General features: G+C 55.6%; 1 protein-coding gene and 1 long non-coding RNA gene across 5 annotated transcripts; one reads left to right on the top strand and one right to left on the bottom strand.

The window, feature by feature from the left end:
• On the top strand, nt 1-13,948 carry CIPC (CLOCK interacting pacemaker). Of its 4 annotated transcripts, none has more exons than XM_072980037.2 (4): nt 1-237; nt 10,107-10,335; nt 11,419-11,609; nt 11,973-13,948. In XM_072980037.2, the coding sequence occupies exons 2-4, from the start codon at nt 10,128-10,130 to the stop codon at nt 12,903-12,905; spliced, it is 1,332 nt and encodes a 443-aa protein (XP_072836138.2). In that variant the 5' UTR covers nt 1-237; nt 10,107-10,127; the 3' UTR covers nt 12,906-13,948. The 4 variants fall into 4 exon arrangements, with proteins under 4 accessions (XP_072836138.2, XP_072836137.2, XP_072836136.2 ...); XM_072980036.2 differs by having other exon boundaries at nt 10,104-10,335; XM_072980035.2 differs by lacking the exon at nt 1-237 and adding an exon at nt 5,030-5,172.
• Nucleotides 9,629-19,589, bottom strand: LOC140702061 (uncharacterized). Its single transcript, XR_012081096.2, has 2 exons — nt 14,323-19,589; nt 9,629-9,819 (listed from the first exon to the last, which is right to left on the bottom strand). It is a non-coding gene; the product is annotated as an uncharacterized LOC140702061 (long non-coding RNA).
• Between the last annotated feature and the right edge of the window lie 248 nt (nt 19,590-19,837).

The raw sequence follows: 19,837 nt of genomic DNA, 5'->3' as shown, positions 1-19,837 counted from the left end.
CCCCGCCCCGCACATGTTCCGGCGCCCTGCCCCCGCCCCCTCACGTGGCCGCGCACCGGGCGCCCCGCTCCGCACGTGGCCGCCGGAGCTGCCGGGACCGCCCCGTCGCGGGGCCCGCGAGGATCCCATTGGCTGTGGCGGCTGTCGCTCGGCCGTTGGGGGGCGGGGCCCGGGCGGCCCTCTCCGGCCTTTGTGTCCGCGGGAAAGGGGGCCGCCGGGCCGGGAGAGCAAGAGGAGGTAAGTCAGGGTGGGGTACGTGGGGACCCCCCCTCGCCCGGAGCCCCCCTCCCGGTGAAGGACTGGGTCTGGGGGGGAGAGGGTCCCCGCTGGAGCCCACCATCCTCAATGAGAACTAGCAGCCCTTCCATGCCGGGCTGCCCTGCCCCCCCCCCGGCCCCTCTTCCCTCTCGCCAGGACAGCCGCCTCGTTTCCTTCCCCCATTGCAATCCCTTGCAAGGCGGCTCCAGGCACCTTCGTGCATTCACACGTACACGCGTGTCTTCCCCTACCCCTTTCACGCTCGGGTCCTTTGCAATGCAACGCCCATCATCGCCAGGGTGGGCGATGATGGGAGTAGTAGTCCAACAGCATCCTGGAGGAGGGGCTTCCCATTGCCCCCTCCCCCCCTCCGTGCCCTTGGTGGAGGTGGATCCCCCCCTCCCTTCTGCATTCTCCCCCCCCCCGCTTGCCTTCCTCTCCCCTCCTCTTCTGTGCTGCCTCAGTTTCCCTTTTTCAGAGGACGTTTGTCAGCCTCGGCTGGAGGTGTCACCCAGGTGTTTGAAGTCCCCCCCCTCCTCTGGGTGCTTTGGAAATTGGTGTGTGTGTGTGTGTCTCTACAATCTCCCTTTAATGGCTGTTAAAAGATTTGGGCTGGAAGTTTATTGGGGGGGTGCCCCTTTTGCACCTGTATGGGGAGGGCAAGACTGGTTGCATCTCCCACTTGGCAAGACTTCCGTGGCTCCTGGGAAGCAGCGTCTTGTGTGACCTGGAAACTTCCACCAGCGTCTTGGGTGCCGCTCTCCAGAAAGAGCCAGGAAATAACCCTTTCCCTTCCAAACCCGGACGGCTTCCTTTTATGCTCATTTGGCTGCCAGAGGTTTTCCACGGGATATGGAGGGATACCGTGTGGTCGGCCACCTGTGCCTCCCAGTATACGGCAGGATGTCCAAGATGGCAGCTAAGCCTTCCTAAATCTTGTGGCAGGGAGTCCCACAGGTCACCTCTGCGCTTGGTGAAAGAAGACTTCCTGTTGTTGGTCACCAAAGCGGCTCACCTTTCCGCCCCGGGGAACAATGGATTTGGGTTCTGATTCTAACTAGAAGGGGAGAGAGCGCTTCTGCCTTTTCGGCGCTGGTTGTTACTCTCTCCACCTCTGTCGCGTCTCCATTTACCTTCCCTCTGAGCAAACCCTGTTCTCCGTGCCAGGCGGTCGTGGAAAGCCATGTGTCATCGGATCTGGGAGAATGCCCCATGTTCCGTTCCAGGCACCCATTCACTTTTGTGAGGAGGGGATGTCATCATCTCTCCCTCCCCGGGCATGTGCTCCCCGGGGAGGATGATTGGGGGCTCATGACACCTTCTGCCTGCAGAGTTTTGAGAGAGAGAGAAAGAGTCACCTGTTTCGGAAACAGCACCGCGAGACTCTGTGGCGTCGTGGCCTCCCCATGAGGAGCGCCTGCTTCCAGAGGGGTCGGGGTGGAGAAGAGGGGTCTCGGAGGGCTGCTTTTCTGCCCGAGGGGCTCCAAGGTGGGTGGGCCACGCAGCGCGCGAGCGCCAGAAATGTGAAACGCAAAACACAAACCCTTCAACCCAGGTGTGCAACAGGAAGTGGCTGGGAGCCTTCTTCCCGGTTTGAGGTTGAAAAACCTATTTTGAGCCCATAAACCATGTGAAGGAGGCTGTGCCCTATTTAGGAGGGGAATGGTGATTCCCGCAAGCTTCCAGGACCCGCAGGTAGCCGACCTTTTGTTCAGCAAAAGAGAGAAGTATAGGTTAGGGCTGCTGGAGGGGGGGTGTTGAAGCAGCATTAATTTGGGGGGGGGGAGCAGGTCAGGCTTTGGTCACCCCGGCTTAAGAGCTGCAGGGAGAGGAGATGGTGGAGAGGGAAGGATCCTTCCCTTTGGTGAACCTTCGAGGTGTTTAGAGATTGATCCCAGAGGTCACATGATTAATTCTGGTCCAGAACGTGCCTTCCCCCCCCCAGCCATTGTTCGAGTTCTCTATATTTAGATGGGTAAATTATCTCTGTCGAAAGTCTTGTGTCTGAGAGGACAGGAGATGGGGTAGATATATATATATATATATCATACCCGGTTCTCACCTCCAAAGCCAGCCCTCCGTACAGTAGGCATCCAACCGTAATTTCTCAATTAACTTATTGATAGTGTTTGCTTATTGCTTTTCTGCCCACCAGCACTCCTGAAGCAATTTACTGTTGGCAGATCTAAGAGGATGGAAATTGGTTCTAAAAGCATTACTTTAAAAAAAAAGGGAAGAAAGAAAACAGATCTGGAACTTCCTTGAGAACCACCACATTTTAAAACGTGCTTTAAACGCCGGCTCTCAAACTGGGTCCGGAGGCAAGAGCTAGCTCTGGGAGAGGCGATGGGGCAGGAGGTCTCAGGCACCCCCGACCCTCTTTGGGCTGCAGGTTCCCCGTCAGGCCATCCCGTGGGGTGGCCACTTCCTTTCAGAGGTGCCGTGTGCGGATCACAGCCGGGCCCTGCTGTTTTGGCTGCTCACCTAAGAGCCGGTTTTCCTGAGACCTCTCGGCGCGCCGAGGCTGAGCCATAAAGGTGGATGTTGCTGGAGAGAACCGGTTGTACCAGCAGGTGACTTCAGGACAGGTGCAGTGGAGGTTTAAGATGCAGGATGGAAAACAAAGAGAGGAAGTCCTGAGACCAGCCGGGCCACTTTTCTCCTAGATGCCCCTGGGCCAACGTGCCCTGCCCTCCTCCTTAGGAGTCTGGGATGTCCCTGGTGTCAACCCGGGGAGGGGGTTTGTCCTCGGAATGATTTCTCCTGAGCCTGGCTGAGGGCCAGGTTCAGACACGCAGCTGCTGCAACTGCCACCTTTTTGGGCAGGGTAGTGGCGAAGGGCCGGTTCCCGAGCTATTCTTTGTAGGCTAGAAACAGCTGGATGTCGGCACATGGCCATTTTTGTCGTCAACCCCGCTGACATTGGAAAGGCTCCCATTACGAGACCCTTGGACTTATTCCAGGGTGTGACTCTCTCGTGCCTCCTTGGAACCTGTGGCTTTCTGCTCCTCTCTCACTGCCCTGTTGCTGCATCAACCTGTGCCTGATGGGAAAAGCGTGTTGCACATTTTTTAAAAAGTCATCATTAAGAATCATTTGAAAAATTAGGATCAGCTGGCTGATGAGTGTGTTTGGTGCTCCTGAGTCTAGACAGACACCGAGGAGCAAAGACCTCCCGGGACGGGAGTCCAGGGCGAGAGGCTTCAGGTGGCCGGGAGGCGGCCTGGGGCCTGCCAGAGCTTAGCAAGAGGTCAAGATAGCTGGAATCCTCTTCTGAGGCCGGGAATAGTCAGGAATTAGAGAGCCCTGTTCTGTTCTGTTCTGTACGTGGTTCCTTTCCTTTCTTGCAAAGCCAAAGCACCTGGCTGGAAAAAATTGTGCCTTGTATTGTTGTGGGACAAGGAAAGCTGGATTTAAACTGCAACCTCAGCATTGCAGGCACTGTCTTTCTCTGTTGTTAGAGCGCTGTTTGCACCAGGCCTTTTCTCTTGTATGTTGAGACTGAACATTGCTGTCTGATCTCCATTCTGAAACCTTCTGGACGTGCCTTGTTGGGCCTTGATTTAGGAAACTTAAGAACAGCCAGGCTCAGCGAGTCCCTCCTCGGTGGGAGACCCCATCCTGCCAAGGGCTGCCAGTAGGGGCTGGGAAAGACCCCCCCCCTTACTTGAAACCCAGGAGGGCTCAGAGGTCTCACTCCTCCGTAGACGGTGGTTCTCTGGGCCAGTATGGCTTGCCCATGGGTGCCCTGCGGCGGCTTCGACCGTCTGGGTAAATGCACAGAACAAGAGGATCCAGCCACCATGAAGCCCCACCACCCCGCCACACTGTTGCCCCACATCCTGTCCAGTTGGGCTGGAATGACCCAGAATCCTTGGCTTCCCGACATTTACCTGGAGAGTCAATACCTGGAAATTCTCCTGCGAACCTCTCTCTCCTCAAACCCCCACCACGACCACTGCAGCTTTTTAGCTTTCTGTATCCGGACACCGGAACTGTGCCAAACCGAAGGGAGGAAAATGCTCTGTGTGTAGAGATGCCTTGGTGTGCCTGCGTGCGAGCAAGTGTGTGTTCAGGTCGGGAGCACTGCAGTCCTTTTCCAGCCGGTAGCAGCTGGGGTCGACCTCTTTGCTTTTTTCCTGCCAGAGCTCCACTCCGTTCTGGATCCGAGCTGCTCTCGGAGGAGAGGTCATCAGCTCCAGCTTTTCACAGTGACAGGAGCTGGTCTTTCTGGTCAGGGAGCAGCCTGCCCTTGCCTCGAGAGCGGCCCCGGGCCCCCCCTGGTTCCATCACCCAGTGTTCCTGTTGTCTCTCTTGTCTAGCAGGTTCCAAAATGGCACACACACGTACGCACACACGAACACAGGGTGCCAGCCGCCTCCAGCTGTGAGAGACGCAGAAAAGCCGGCGCCTGTCTCCCTTTCTCTCTCTCCTCCCCCCTCCTCTTTGTGTGTGTCTGTCCTGCCTGATCGTGGGTCTTCGTTTTTAGCACCGCCAGGCTGCTGTCATCACAGGGAGGTGTGTCGCGTGTGCGCAAGGGATGAATGGGGCCTGCTTTCTTTCCCGTCCTCCAGCTGTGTGTCGCTCCATGTGACACTCCTCCTCTAAACCCCATCCCTATTTAGACAGCCCGCCTGCCTCTGAGTCGCTGCTCCTTTCTTCCAGCCAGCGACCCGTGTGCGTGCGCAGGAGAGGGTGGGCGCCTCTCTTCTCCTCCCTCCCTCCCTTCCCAGAGACACATTCCTGCAGCCTCTAGGTTTGCCTTTCCCAGTCTCCTCGCATCCCATGATGGTGGAACGGTCATTGCTGCCCGATTGCGGGGTCAAAGAGAGCTGAGACCGGGGGCAGAAGATGGAGGAACCCTTTTGGCTTGGACATAGCTTTGGAAAAGCATTGGGCTGCCCCACTGAGCAGGTATGTGTGGGGTTACTGTTCTCTTCTGAAAGTTGAAGGCAGTATTTAAAGCCGGGAAATCTGGGGAGGGGGCAGAATGGTTAGCTGGCTGTGGGCGATGCAGTCGGGGAAAGCTGGTGATCCGGTGGAAATGGCACTTTCCTCCCTTTTCTCCCGTTGCGCGGGTCTTGGCTATCTCCTTCCCCATTATTTCTTGGATTCCCCTCAGATTGCGCCTTCTGGATGAAAGGAGGGTGAGAGGCAGAGACTGTGCCTGTTGTGTGTTGTGCTTGGCTGAAAGAGCCCTGGGTTCAAGTCTCCCCTAGAACTGTGGGCTGGTCTTTCTTCCTTTGTTTCTGCGGGTGGTATCCAAAACCTCTTCCCAAAACTAAGACCCAGGGCACAGTATTTTCCTTCAGGGCATGGCGCTCTCTTCTTCTTTTTGCCTTCAGTTTGGGATGAGAGCAGTCACACACACACCCACACATGCCCTCTTTTTAAAATCCTGACTGTGGAAACAATTTGGGATAAAGTTTGCAAAGAACTTTTGCAAAGTGGGGGAAACAGCGGAGGGGAAGTTGCCACCGGCAGACGCTGCTGCGCCCTTGAGGAACCCAGAGGTCCTCCGTGCCTTGATACGTCTTCTGAGGCATGAGGGGACATTGCGTGCCATGTTTGCAGATTGACTCCTGCAGCCACTGTCTGGAATCTCATGGATGAATAAAAGCTCCCGTCGCTTATGTGTATCGCCAATTCTTTGTGTTATTTTGCAACACCCGGTGGCGTGGGTGTTTGTCGTGGTAGACCTGACCAAGATGCATCCCAGAACATTTCTGGGTCCCTCTGGGGCTCCCTGGAAGTTGGGCAGAACTCCCAGGTGGGTGCTCCACCATGGTGCAAAACCAGAATTTTTTGGAAACACGGCGTTTCTGGGATGGGGAAACTGCAGTGGGTGGATCTCGCTCTTGGGTCTTCAGCGCGCAGAGGGGCGTGGCGGAGGGAAGCTGTGGCTGGTGCTGTGGAACGAGGCAGCACTGGGCTGTACCTGTGGAGCGCATAGGCAGAAGAGAGGGGAGGGCCCCATCCTGCTGAAGCCATCCTTAGCTGCAGGCTTTACTGAGGTCACACACTGAGGGTGCAATGCGCTGCGTAATCCAAAACCGTTTTTTTTGGTCTTGCATTGTTTTATGTGTTGTGCTTCGGGTTCTCTCAAGCAACTCCTGTGTGTGTGAGTGAGTGTTGTTACGTGTCATCATGTTGCATTCAACTTATAGGAACTCTAATAAGGTTTTCAAGGTATTTGACATTTAAAGGGTGTGTTTGGGTTGCTGACCCCCCCTCACCCCAAGGGAGCATCCATGGCTCTGAATCCGCGTTGCCCGAATCCTGAGCACTCCATCCATGACACAATGCTGGTTATCCATGTTTTGGGGGGTGGAGAGAAGAGAATTTGCCCTGAGTCACCCTGTACTGTAGGTGGAAGTTTTTAATCTTGGTTTCTGGTGGTGATGAAAGAGAGTGCCCCTTGCCGCCGCCCCCCCCACTTCACAGCCAACAAAGCTGTCTGTTTGCTGAGGATTTGGGGGAGGGGGAGAAAGACCACCCGTCCCAGGTGAGTGCAGACCTCTCAGCCAGACTGAGAAAATCATCCTCCATAGGTCCCTCTCCTTCTCTTCCTCTCCCCCCCACCTGTTTTGAGTGATGTGTCCCTCCCCCCCCCCCATCCAGGGGTTCCTGTCAAAGGGACGGACAAAGAGTAGCCGTTGCCCTTTCTGAACGTCTCCCTGAGAAAAAGTGTACGTGTGCATGCTGGGTGAGTCGTGCGCACACGTGTGAGGCTCAGTGTGCTGGGAACACGCTGTACCATTACGTAATCTGACTCTGCTGGAGAAAGTAGTAGCCGAGTCTGCCACCCCCTCCTTCTTTCCTTCCTTCCTTCCTCTCCCCCCCCCCACCCCGTGGTGTGTGCCTGCGTGCCTGTCGGGAGAGGCGTGGTGTAAACAAATGCACATGGCCGTCCAACTGACTCCCGGGTGGGCGGGCAGCCCTCGGCGGAGAGCGCAGGGCGTGGGTGTGCATGCACACCTTTGTGCGAAGGCGGGGGGGGGGGATGGAGAGAAAGACGTTCCCTCTCTGAACTTGTGCTACTTTGGCTGCCCCAGAACTGTGTCCTTCGCTCTCCTTTCCCCGGTTGAAGGGTGGGGAGACCCTTGTCCTCTTTTGATGGCCACGACGCGGGGAGGGGGGGCACTGACACCGATCAGGAGGAGCCGAGAGACCTTAAAGGACGGGGTGCGGAGGAGGAGCTGGCCCTGATCCCCCTGCCCTCCACCCCCCCCCAGCCGCCCTCCCCACATCCAGCCTTTGCTGTGGGGGGGGGAGAGAGGGAGGGGATCTGTGAGAGAGGTGGGGAGGGGTCTGCAGAACCACTGCTTCGTGGTGAAAATGCATGTTCTCAGAAGGGATTTTTTTTCTTTCATTTTTTGGTGTGTGTCAGTGGGTGGGTAGATGTGTTCCTCTGTTACAGAAGATATAGGAAGTGGTCTTTGCCCCCACCTCAGAGGTTTCCTTGGGTGCAAGTGCTTGTGGGTCGCGTCCCTCTTCCCTGCCTCTGACCAAGAGGGCTGTGTAACCCACAGGCACTTAATGCCAGATAAAAGGTGTAAGTCTTCGTGGTGTCACAGGAGTCCTCAGTATCAGCATGGGCACTCTGCGTTCTGCTTTTCCCTAGAGCAGGCTTGCGAGCTCCGGCGGTCCTCGATGCCAGGCGGGTTTCTCGCCCAGCCCCGCGCCGCCCCCCCCCCCGGGAGAGGCTGCAGAGGGTTCCCCCGGGTGCTGGATCCGTCCCCTTCTGCTTGCAGAGATGCCGAGCGCCAGCTTCTCCCACCTTGAGGAGGACAAAGCCGGGGCCCCAGCAGAGCAACGGCAGGGGAGCCAGAAGGGACGGCCGCAGGAGCCCTCATCCCTCGGGTGGGTGGGCCGCCTGTTTGATCCCGGCAGGAACACTGTGTGGGACGGATCCAGGTTTGCAACCCTTCCTGTGCTCTTGCCCGTGTGGCTTGGTGCACCGGTGACGTGGCCCTCTCTAAAGGTGGACATCTAGTGGAACAGATCCTGACACCCTCCCAGGATACGGTAGAAAGGAAAGGTGTCTGTCCACCCAGCTGCCCGCAGAGTCCGGTGCCTCCTGCCAGCAGCCTCTTGACCTCAAGGGACGGAGGTCTGGCCCTCTTTCTTTACCTCCCCGACCAATATATATATCTCTATATGCTTCAGGACCGGCTCCTGGGTGGCGGGAGGAGCAGACGGGGGGGGGGGCAGCCGTGGGCAGCCCCGTCTGCCCGGTTCCAAGGGAGGAGCCCAGCTGGCTGCCACCTTCTCTCGCCACCACCACCCCATTCCCAGCTGGGCACTCCTTCTTCAAAGTGCCAGCGTTCCTGGCAGGCAGCCCGGCCGGGGCGAGGCTCCTTATATAATGGCGGGGCCGCCCGTGGCCTGCGTTGCTGGCGAGGCGGCTGGCTGAGCCAGGGCGGGAGTGGCTGAGGAGGAAGCGGCGGCTTTCCTGCCACCCGGCCAGCCGAGCTTAATCTCCTCCTCTCTGCCGTTTGGCCCTTCGTCAAGCCCTTCAGCACATGGCCGGGCAAGAGGCGGGGATGACGACAGTGACGGGAGACACATGGCGCATCATGTGCTCGGCGGCTCCCCCCCCCCCCCCGCTCATGCCTGTAGAGCCGAGCAGAGCGTTGCCGCTCCCAAAGAAGCCCTTCCCAGGGGGAGCCCTTCTCCTGCCCCCTCTGCACGTGTGTGTGTATGTGTCTGTGTGGCTGGCTCCATCCCACATCCAGAGGCAGGGCTTGCTTTCGCCATTGAGCAAGTGGGGGAAGAGGAAGGAGAGGTGCCCTGGAAAGCAGGCAGGGCCGACTGCAGGCAGCTGTGCACCGAGCAAGTGGCAGGGCCAGGTTTCCAAGCTCCGAGGGAGAGCCGGTGTTCGCTCCTAACCCCCCCCCCCGGCATAGAGCACCCAATTCCACCAAATTGCACATGCTAACTGGCATAGACGGGTGCCCAATGAGGACTGGTTTTCATTGATTAGGGAGAACCAGAATGCATCTCACCAGGATTGGAAAGGGGACCGGAGGGGGCTGACTCTGCGCCTCTTGCCACATCTGGTTGCCTGCTGGTGCTACGCGTGGATGATGGACAACGTCGAGGTCCCTGATCTGACTCCTGACATTTCCGGCAGGAGTCAGCAGCACTGGCAGCCTTTGAGCTGAATCCAGTTCCCAGGGGAGTTGGCTGCAGCATCTCCTTTGGCAACGGGACTCTGGGCAAGCTGGCAGCGTTGGAGAGGCCAAGGTTACCTCCCTCCCCACCCCCCCACCCCCAAATTCTCAGCAGAAAGAAGTTGGTTAGATGTTCTTGCTGCTTCAGAAAGTCGTCTGTTGAGGTTTTCTGCGAAAGCAGTCATGCTTGTCAGTTTGCTGTTTGATCTGTTCATTTGTAATGAAGCTTTTTATTCTTTCTGTTACCTAATGTCTCAGAGTGAGTTAATGAGACTGCAAGTGCCAGTTAATGAGAAGAAGGGGTGGAACTTGAAGCTATTCTGCTCTGTCAGTCCCTTTGCTTCTGCTGCGCAGTAGGAGGAACTTCAATCTGAATTTCAAGACTCTGCAACAGAAAAGGAGAAGGGATGTGGATTTTGTCTTGAGCTCCCAGGAGGAAAACTAAAATAAAAAATATATATAAAAAGTTTAAAGGGTAGAACAGTAGTGCTACTTGGTGCTCTCCTCTCAGGAATCGGGAGATGTTTCAGTTCTTTCCCGAGGTTCGTGTGGATGCTGCAGAAGGAAGATGGGTGACGACTTTGTTGGGGTTCCGATCCAGCTGGCCCTTAATGCCCTTCTCCTTGTCTTCCCTCCTTCTGCTTGGAACCTTCTTTTCTGGCTGTCCAGCAGGTGCCCAGAAAGGGAGGGGCCATGCCTGCCGAGGGGACGCCCATGCCTGCGAAGGAGGAGGAGAAGGCAGGCGCCGCTGCAGCGTCTGGGCCTGGGACGGCGATCGGCCTCAGCGCCAAAGGAAGCAGCCGCATGGGGGAGTCCAGAAAGATGGCGAGAGGCCACAGCGAGATTTCCAGGACGTCTCACCGACCAGCCAGCGAAGGGGAGAAGGACTCTGGATTTTCAGGTAGAGAGCCTGCGGAGAGGGCATGGATCTTGCCCTGTGCGGTGAGGCTGGAGGCGGGCAGGACGGTGTGCTCCCCCAAGGACAGAGTCAGGCTGCAGGCTCACCTCCAACATGGCAGACGGGCCTTTCCTTGCTCTCTCTTTCCCCCCCCCTTGTCTCCCCCCCCGCCGGGTGCTTCTGCTTTGCCCCACTTCGGGGTGGGGGGGGGAAGAAAAGGAACGGTTTTGGGCCCCTCGGTTTGCTCTAGAAGTCTGAGGGTGGGAAGCGGAATCACGGGACAGCCGAGGTAGGATTTTAGGGGTGGCTGCACGGATGGTGGGGTTCTCTCCTCCTTGAGTGAATGAGCTTGAGACGGAAGGCGGAAAGGGGGTGCCCTGGCGCTCGGCTGCCACTCTTCTTCCTTTCTCACTTTGTTCCCAGGCAAGAAGTCATTGGGGGGGGGGAAGAGAGCGTAGCTGCTCTGAGGAGGGTGGGTGGAAGGGAGGGAGAGAAACTTGCCCTAAAAGTGAGAGGAAGGGAAATGGGGTCCTTTCTGGGCAATTGCTTATTTTGTGTTTTTAAAGAATGGTTTTAACTTTTAGGATTAAGTCAAGAAGAGCTGTGGGCAGGGGGTGTTTCAGAAGCTGCCCCCTTTGCTGATGTCTGGGTCTGGCTCGCATGCTGTGCTCTTGATGGGAACCAGTTTGGGGCTGGCCCTGAAGGAGACGGGATTCAGAGCCTGGACAGATGTGCCCAGAAGGGCATTGAAAGCAGCCTCCTTAGAGAGGCTTGGGGGCAGTTTCTCCTGTGTGGAAAAGCTCCTATTTTGCTTGGACTCTGTTTCCCAGAATCCTCTGTCTGGCATGGCTGGGGGCTTCTGGGAGTCCCAGTCTCCTCCCTCCCCCCCCCCCCAAAGGGAATTTGTCCAAACTGTGCTGGTCACATCCTCGCACGGGTATGTGGCTGCTTCTCAGAACCGGAGCCAGGGTGGATTCATTGCAGGAAAAGGCTGGGGGCTGCCCCAAACGCCTTCTTGCTTGGCCTTTCTTTGCCTCTCTAACTCGCTTAACCCCGCCCCACTTCTCTCCCCACCTCTGCGCGCAGACGTGAGCTCGGAGTACCTGAGCACCGTGGAGCAGACGGACTCGGAGGACCAGCTGGCCGACTCGCGGCACCAGGCGCCCAAGGGGCAGAAGAGGGCGCCACCGCCGAAGGCGCCGGGGGGGCTGGCGGCGGGTGGCACCTTCCCCGGCCTCACGCCCGTTTACATTGTCAAAAACGTTATCCTCAAACAGGTAGCCCTTGCTGAGCCCTGGGCGCTGGGCCTGCTCAGTGCTGTGGGCCCCTCCCGGGGGCCCTGCGCTCCTCCTTCCTTGCCTCTGACTTGAGCTGGGGGTGCCTCACTTTTCTGTGAGTTTCAGGCCTTTGCCGACCCCGTGAGGACCAGCTTCTGCCCTGAGGGGGAGGGAGATGCAGCCTATAAATGTGGTGGGAGCCCTCCCTTCGAGTGTCTTGGAGGGCCAGGAGATGGATCCAGGTGGAGCAGGACCGAGGGAGGCGAGGCTGAGCTCTTCCTGGCCTCGGTCCATCTGCCCAGCCTTCTCTTCCCGAGTCTCCAGGCTTGCTGACACCCGTCCTCTCCCTTTTTCTCTTCGCAGCCCCTCGGGACCTCTCCTGCCCCCCAGTTCCTGGCCTGGGGCGGCCAGCACCCTCTCAACGGTGCCCAGGGCTCTCCGGCCCGTGTCCTCTTCATCCAGTCCCCGGTGGCTTCCCTCAAGCCCTTGCTTCCCAGCCAGAAGCCTTCCGCCAAGGAAACCTACTTCCCCGCCCTCAGCACCTATCCCAAAATCGCTCCCCATCCAGGCCCGGACCCGCAAGCCAAGGGGGCAACAGAGGGGGGGCCTGCTCCAGCTGGCCGGGCCATCAAGGGTAAGCAGTTCTGCCTGGAAGAGGCTCGGGCGTCCTCGTCGGAAGCGGCCACTCCGAAAGACAGAGAGGGGGGAGAAAGGCCGCCCGGAGGGGAGCGGCCCCTGCCGCCCCCCCTGCCTTCCGGCCGGACGCCCTCCCTGCGTCTCAGTGCCACCGAGACCCCCTCCCAGACCTCCCTGCCGTCCTCCGGCCGCCGCCTGGAACAGGCCGAGGGCCGGATGCTGGCCAGGGCCTCGAAGAAGCTGAGCGGGAGCGGCCTGGGGAAGCAGCGGCGCTTCCACAACACGGTGGAGATCCTGCGCAGGTCGGGGCTGCTGGGCATCACCCTGAGGACCAAGGAGCTGCTCCGGCAGAACGGCCGCACCCAGCGGGAGCTCTCCGAACTGCGAGCGCAGGCCCAGCTCTTCTGCCAGGCGGTGCAGAACCAGGACGCCCAGGCCTGGGCTCGCCTCCAGCAGGCCATGGACCTCCCCTCCGCCGACGGGGCCACCGAGGGCGGCGGCGGTGGTGGCTCCTCGCGGGCCCCTCCGGGCGGGGGGCCGAACTGGGGGGCCGAGCCTGGGGGCCCCATCCTGGAGGACGCTGCAGGGGAGCCGCCTCCCTGCTCCCCCATGAACCTCTCCCTCACGCACGGCCCTTCGGTGCCGGTGGCCATGCCTTAGCCTCCCCGCTTCCCACCCCACCCTCGCCGGAAGGGTGTTCTCCTCACAAAGTCTCTTTCTCTCTTGAGGAGTCAGTTTCCAGCCGCTAGGTCTGCAGCGCCCCCCCCCCCCCCGTTCATGCAGTTGGGAGCCCCTCCCCACTCCCAGGTGCCTTGTCAGCAGTGGCCAGCAGCCGTGCACCTGAAGACCAGAGAAATTTGGGGGAGGAGATGATGCTCATCATCATGCCTTGGAGGGAATCAGGCTGGCCTCTGCTACTGCGGGTTGTGAGTTAAGGGGTGGGTGAACTCTGGAGGAAGGGGGACGAGGTGATGCAAGGGATGGAAAAAGGAGGGGAAACAGCTGTGTCCCCACTTACCCCCAGTTGCTGGCTCTTCCTCCTGTGAGATTAAACATGGTTGAAATCGACTGTTAACTGTCAAGAGAGCAATGCTGGCCGAGGCAGTGACAATTCGAACCCAGCTCTCTGGTCATCGGCTATTTTGGGTGCTTAGTTTCCCCTCTGCCCTAAAAGGGCCAGTTGGCAGGAAAGTTCACCAGAGGCCGCCAAGCTGCGCCCAGAGACTCCCAAACCCAAGTTTTTGGGAAAGCGACCTAGCGCTCCGCCCCATCATCCTCCAGGCGGTTCTCTCGTTCTTTCGTCTTGGTTGACAGTTCTGGTCACCTTGAATATTTCCTGCTGACGAAAGGTGGTCCAATTGAAAGGGGGGGGGGAACGGAAGAAAGGAAAGGGAATCATCGGAACCTTTTTTGCTTATAAAGGAAAAATAATAATAATTTGCCGGGACCAGAGGCGCGATTGATGATCCTGTTCTGTCATTGGGGGCGGGGGGGCGGAATGGTGTGCATTGTGAAAATGAGCGCCTGGCTCTTGTGTCAAAGCCAGGCACCCAACAGAGAGGATGTTGCCTGGCTCTTGAGTCCAGGCACGAGGTGGAGGCGGAGGGAGGCCTTTCCAGCCAAAAAATGGAAACTGTGCCCCTTTCCATGCTTTGGGCAGATGGGTTTTGTTTGGCTTTCTTAATAAAATATAATAATATAAATGCCTGCATTCAAGTGGGCCTGGTTTCTTTTCAGTTTGCCTGCCCCTTCATAGGAGGTGGATGAAACGCCCCTGGGGAGGGACATGGGGGGGTGGGGGTTGGAGGGAGCCTGCTGTCCCTCAGGGAAGAGGACCGAGCCTCAGAATCCCTTAGTCCAGGAATCTGTAGTCCAGAGAAATAAATGTTCCAGGGTTTGGGAAGACTTTGGCTTGCTTTCCACGGCTCCTATGCCCGCCCACTCCGACTCTCCCGCTGTTCGTTACAACCTTGTAAAAGAGCTGGCCACCCTCCTTTCTGCCCCTAGGGAAACGGGTTTTCAAGGTTTCATGCCACCCATGTGCGTGGCCTTGGAGGTGTACAACGGAAAGGCTTGCCGAATCAAACGGAGAAATCCATCCGCATCCTCACCAATTTTTGCCAGCTTTGTGTCTGAGAGAAGCAGCCCCAGGAGGAGGGTGGCTAGGGCCCCGCTGACGCCCTGCCAGGCTCCCATCCTTTCTCTCTGCACGCACCCAGTGGGACCACCTCCTTCTTGGTTTCTCCAGGGAGAAGAAAGAAAACGGAAGAGGAAACGGAACAGCCGGACAGGCGCAGGCAGCCGCTGCTCATATGTGTGGCAAGAAGTTGCATCAGTACACCCAGAGGGTGCGTGGGTGAAGGAGGTGCTTGGCCGTCGTTCTCCGGGATCCCACGTCAGCTTCCAGAGTTGAAAAACTTTCTGTGTACAACCAGGAGACTAGCAGATCCCCAAAGAAGAAATGCTTGGCCCAGAAATGTCCACGAGAGGGAGACCGGGTGCTTTGTATTGCTGGAACAGGCAGCAAAAAAAAACCCCGCATAGGCTGAACAGAGAGGAGCCAGCCTGCATGCAGCGGTCTGTCTCCCGGCTGGTTCCCCCTGAGGTTGCACTGATCTTTTCTGGAGTGGAAGGAGCACAGGAAGCCCACTTGGGCAGAGCAGCTGCGTTTCCCCCCCCCCCCCCCCGGAAAAGCAGCCTCTCCTGCCTGTGGGTGATGATGATTTCATTTCCATGCTGCCTTTCTCCCAGTTACAGGACTCAAAGTGGCTCACAGACACCTAACAGACCCATCGTTTTTTAAAAGAACAACACCAATTCTTACATTGCAAAAATTAAACATATTTTTGTAGTAAAAGAATTACTTAAAACTGTTTAAAACACTTTAAAAGCAGATAGAAACGTATGTAAAATAATATACGCAGCACCCAACATTTCTAAAGTGAGACTTCTGTGCATAGTGGTATAATTTTCCCAAAAGGGGAAAAAAAAATTTCTAAAGATTTGAAAGCACAGGTGGATGCAAATCCATCATGTGCGAAGCTCCCACCTGGTCCGGAGCACTGAGATTCAGCCAGGTGAGAAGGCCATCCTTTTATGCAGCCACCAGGGGGTGGGGAGAACATTTTGTACATGGGATATTTGAGCTGGATTTCAAAAGATGGTGCAGAGATGCCCTACAGCATCTACAGCTTTTAGACATCATATTCCTAAACTGGAGGGGAGGAGATCCAGCAAAGTCAATGGGACTTGCTAGTGATGAAGACTTATTTTAACATTGATTTTATTTTTATGCACCTTTCCTCCCGTGAGAGGAACAGCTGGCATGTGCCAGGTGTGATGCCATGGCAATAAAGAGGGTGCAGTCTAATGTCACAGACGGTTGTGTATTCCTGTTGTTGGTAACATCCCAGTTTTGGCCCTTTGTAAATAGCACTTCTGCTGGGATGTCATTGGAGCTACTGTATGATGCACATAAACTCAATTAATTTTTCTATGTAGGACCCCCGTAGCCATGGGGGATTGGTTCCAAGACCCTCATGAAGGCTGAAGAACATTGATTATAATGATATATAATAATGATATATAATTCGGGGACTCCCATTATTTTGAGAGTCAAAATGAGGAACATGGATTATGCTGAATGCTCTACATAGCATGGTCTCTGGCTCCTCTAGTGGCCATTTCTGGGAATTTCACCTTTTAGAAATGTTTCTAGGATTTATTCGCAATGGCCGGGATCTAATGGTTGTTGTGGGTTTTTTCGGGCTCTTTGGCCGTGTTCTGAAAGTGGTTCTTCCTAACGTTTCGCCAGTCTCTGTGGCCGGCATCTTCAGAGGACAGCAACCTGTGCTCGTTTCTAGAATTTGTCTTTTAATATTTTCAGACTGTGGATAAAGGAACCAGCAAATGCCGATGCCGTGGATAAGGGTTTCTACTGTACAAGGGATATTTAATGTAGCAAATGAGCAAAGGGCCTTTTGTAGGTAAAATCTTTAGCCAGGCTTCCTACCTATAGCCCAGAACTTGGCTGCCTGGTTTCTCATGTGGTCCAGACTCTGTTTCTCCATTCTAGAAGCTGACGAGGGCATGGAGGAAAGAGCCCTCTCCTGCTTGTGCTCCTCAGCAATGGCCGTTCACAGATAGATTGTTTCTGCACATGGAAGTTCTCCTTCTCTTGCATGGTTCCTATGGATTTACAGTAATTAAAAGAAGCCTTTAAGTTCTGCCCTACAATCATGTTGCTAGGACAGCTTTCCACAAGAAGGCAAGCTAATGGCAGACAAATTAAACAGAACCCTTGCTAAACCTTTCTTGGTCCTCCTCCACCAACATGAAAAGGCATTTAAAGTGGCGGAGCACAACAACCCATTTAAACATCGCTCTCAGTGAATGCCACATGCCAGTTCTGTGTTATGTAAGCAAAGAGCGAGTGGCCTTTGAACTTTCTGCTAATCAGTTCCCTGCTATGGCACCTCCTTCTAGTGACACACGAGAGGGACAGAGGACGAAAAACCTCTGCCCTCACTCTGCCTCACCGCAATTTGGAAAATTTCCAGGGCTAATGACTCGGCAATATTTTGGCTCCATGGATCCTGTCCAGCCGATTGCACTAGGTTTGCACCCTGGGTTTGGCCTCTCCGTTCTCTTCTGAGAGCAGTGGGGAGGATGACCTTTCCCTATTTAGCCCCAATCCAGTCTGCTCCCGTGTAGTGTCTAGCCAAGACCAAGGGCTTATTAAAAAGAACTACACTACCTAAAATTAGGCCTTGATGCACTGGAGAAAGGCTTCAAATTCAATTAAGTGCCACGATCGCAAGAAGCAGTGCGCACAAAATCCAGATTTTTCTGCAATGGCAACACACTGAATTCGGATGAGTTGGAACTCCCCTGTTCTTTGACAGAGTCATCCACCATAGCCAAACACCCTCTCCCACTAAACTCCACAGCATGGTCCACCAGCAATATTGAGACCACCGTACCTCGGGGGCCCAAGCGAATGGGGAACGCTGGCTCGTTTTGGTCTCGGCTGCAAAAAAACCCCGTCGGAAAACACTGATGGTACACTTCAACCTGAGACGTTGCTTTGCTTTCATGAAAGTGTGTTTTCCCTCAGTCTCTCTGCACCCAGTGTGGTGTAGTGGATGGAGTGATGGACTAGGACTCTGGAGGCAAGGGTTCGAATCCCTGCTCAGCCGTGGAAGGTCACTGGGGGAGGTGGAACTGGTAAAACCACTCCTTAAATATCTCACTTACCTTGAAAGCCCCATTAGGGCTGCTCGGTTCCAATGAGATGGCACAGAACCCACAACCACCTGCCCCATCCTGCCTTCTTGATTAGCAGGTGCCCACCAAACCCTTAAGGGAGGGATGGGATATGTGGTTGGATTGCAATCTCCAGCATCCCTCACCTTGGTTATGTTGGGGAGGGCTGATGGGGTATTGCTGCCCCCCCCCCATCATCTGGTGAGGCATCCCAGTGTTCAGCTTCCCACCCCTTCTCCCTGAGGCAAACTGAGCTTGACGTTGCCACAGGCTGAGCCTTTGGGAAGGGTCACAACGCAAGCAAAGCATGGGCTTGGCCGCTGATCCTCCAGGCGATCCCCCAAGGCTGATTCATGATGTCCTCATGTGAACAATGGTATCTTTTGAGGAGTGCTGATTTCATTGCATCCATGTCAAAAATTCCTAAAGCTTGAAAAGAATATATCACAGTTTCCAGAATCCACCATCCAGTTGTCTGGCGAGGGGATTCTGGGAGTTTTTCTCAAAAAAAAAACCAATGCTCCCATGCTCTGGGCATGCCACCTGAACATTATACAATGGTCCCTGCTTGCCTCTATCCCAGAGAGAGTTATGCCTGGCCCAGCGCCACGGCATGCCCCAACACGTCCCTAAAGAGGTAACCTGATCCGATACCCTTTCAAGGTATGACACCTCTTGGGCGTAGGTGAGCCCAGGTAAATTCCATACCTACCTCACCTACACACCCACTGGTGCCAGGCTAAGCTCCCTGCAGGCAGAAGGTTTTTTAAAAAAATCTGAGTTGGCCAACTGAACATCCTTGGTCCAGTTTCAGTGAACGAAAGAGCTCCTGGCTTTTTCTGGTGGGAAATGCGCCGGGCGGCATGGAAAGGTTTGCTTAGCTCAGCAAGGATTTTTCAAGCCATAGATAATCCTTTTTCTAACTGACATTTTCTCAGCTGCATTTCTTCAATGGCTCGGAGGTGGCTGTGCCCATTTTCAAATACATGCATTCTTAGCTGTCCACATTTCTGATGCACGCCTGGTTTTCTGTGCGTCCCTCAACCCCAACCCCACCCCACCCCACCCCGTGGAAGGTGCTTGTAAAACTTTGAAGCGTCTTCCTTCAGATCAGGATACGTTCTGTTACGTTGTCAGTCTCAGGATGAGCAAAACCTAGAGGCTTAACCCCCTTCACCTGACCAACCTCTTTCCCCTCCATAGGTGCTTAGCTCCCGGGAATCTCAAGGTGGAAGCCGAGGGACCCAAAGGGAGACAGAGGGTGGGTACGTTACTTCTGTACAGTATCTGAAACCCTGAGAAGACACTGTCAGGACACAAGTGGGCCAAAAAGTCGAATCTGGCCAAGAAGGCAGGTCCCGGGGGAGAGAAGGGAGCCCCTTACACCTGCCTTCTTGGAACCCCTGCAGCACACCACGGGCGTTGAGTTCCAGGACCTTGCCCACGACGAAGAGGGGAGCAGGGCTGGAAGGGAATGACGGGAGCCATTTGACTCCAGGCCGAGGGGAGAATTAAGGCTGACCCCCCACACACACACACACACAACAACCAGCCCAGGCCACAGTCCATTGGGCTGAAGACCACTGAAGCAAAGTCATCTCTGGGTTTGGAATTAAACACAGCCACACCACACTTGATAAGGGGCCAACACCATCAAGGCGTTGAAACAACAAAAGATATGAGATTAGCAGAAGCCATGGAAATCTCTGCCTTTCTACTCAGCAAACAAGGCTGCACCCAGGCCAGGAAATACCGCAATTGCCTCTGTGACTCTTGCTGACGCCTCCCAAATAGTGGCTGCTTCCTGGACGCACGAAATCCACCTTCTTTGCAAGAGAGGCCAGCCACCTTGGGAAGGGGCAGAGCCCAGCCCCCTTTCTCTCTCTCTTTTCAGGACTGAGAATGAGCTTTGCTTCCCATCCTGCTTGGCTGTGGATTCTGGGAGTTGTAGTCCCACAGCAGCAGTTATCCCTGGGAACTTTTCCTCTAGTTTATTGATGTCCCTAAAGGTGTTGCCACTCCAGAACTGGCCAAGTCAGCCCTGTTTGCAGACGAGAAACAGAGGCACACTGTTTATGCCCTTGTGCTGCGTTTGTAGCTCAACATGGATATGATCTCAGGTCCTATTCTCATTCATGAAGTATTTTACCTACAAGACCGTGCTCGCTCTCTTTCTCATTTCCCTGATTAGCTTCCTTTCTGCTTTCCCGATTATATTCTTTTTCCAGTCAACCGAGTTTTCCTTGTTCTTTCCCCTGAATTGCAACATATTTACTTGGGAAGAGGTCATGCAACCCATACCATGCTTATAATGGGAATAAAAGTAA

Source organism: Pogona vitticeps, chromosome 9 (genome assembly GCF_051106095.1).
Source record: "Pogona vitticeps strain Pit_001003342236 chromosome 9, PviZW2.1, whole genome shotgun sequence".
Classification (NCBI taxonomy): Eukaryota; Metazoa; Chordata; class Lepidosauria; order Squamata; family Agamidae; genus Pogona; species Pogona vitticeps.
This window is presented reverse-complemented; position numbering and strand designations above follow the sequence as displayed.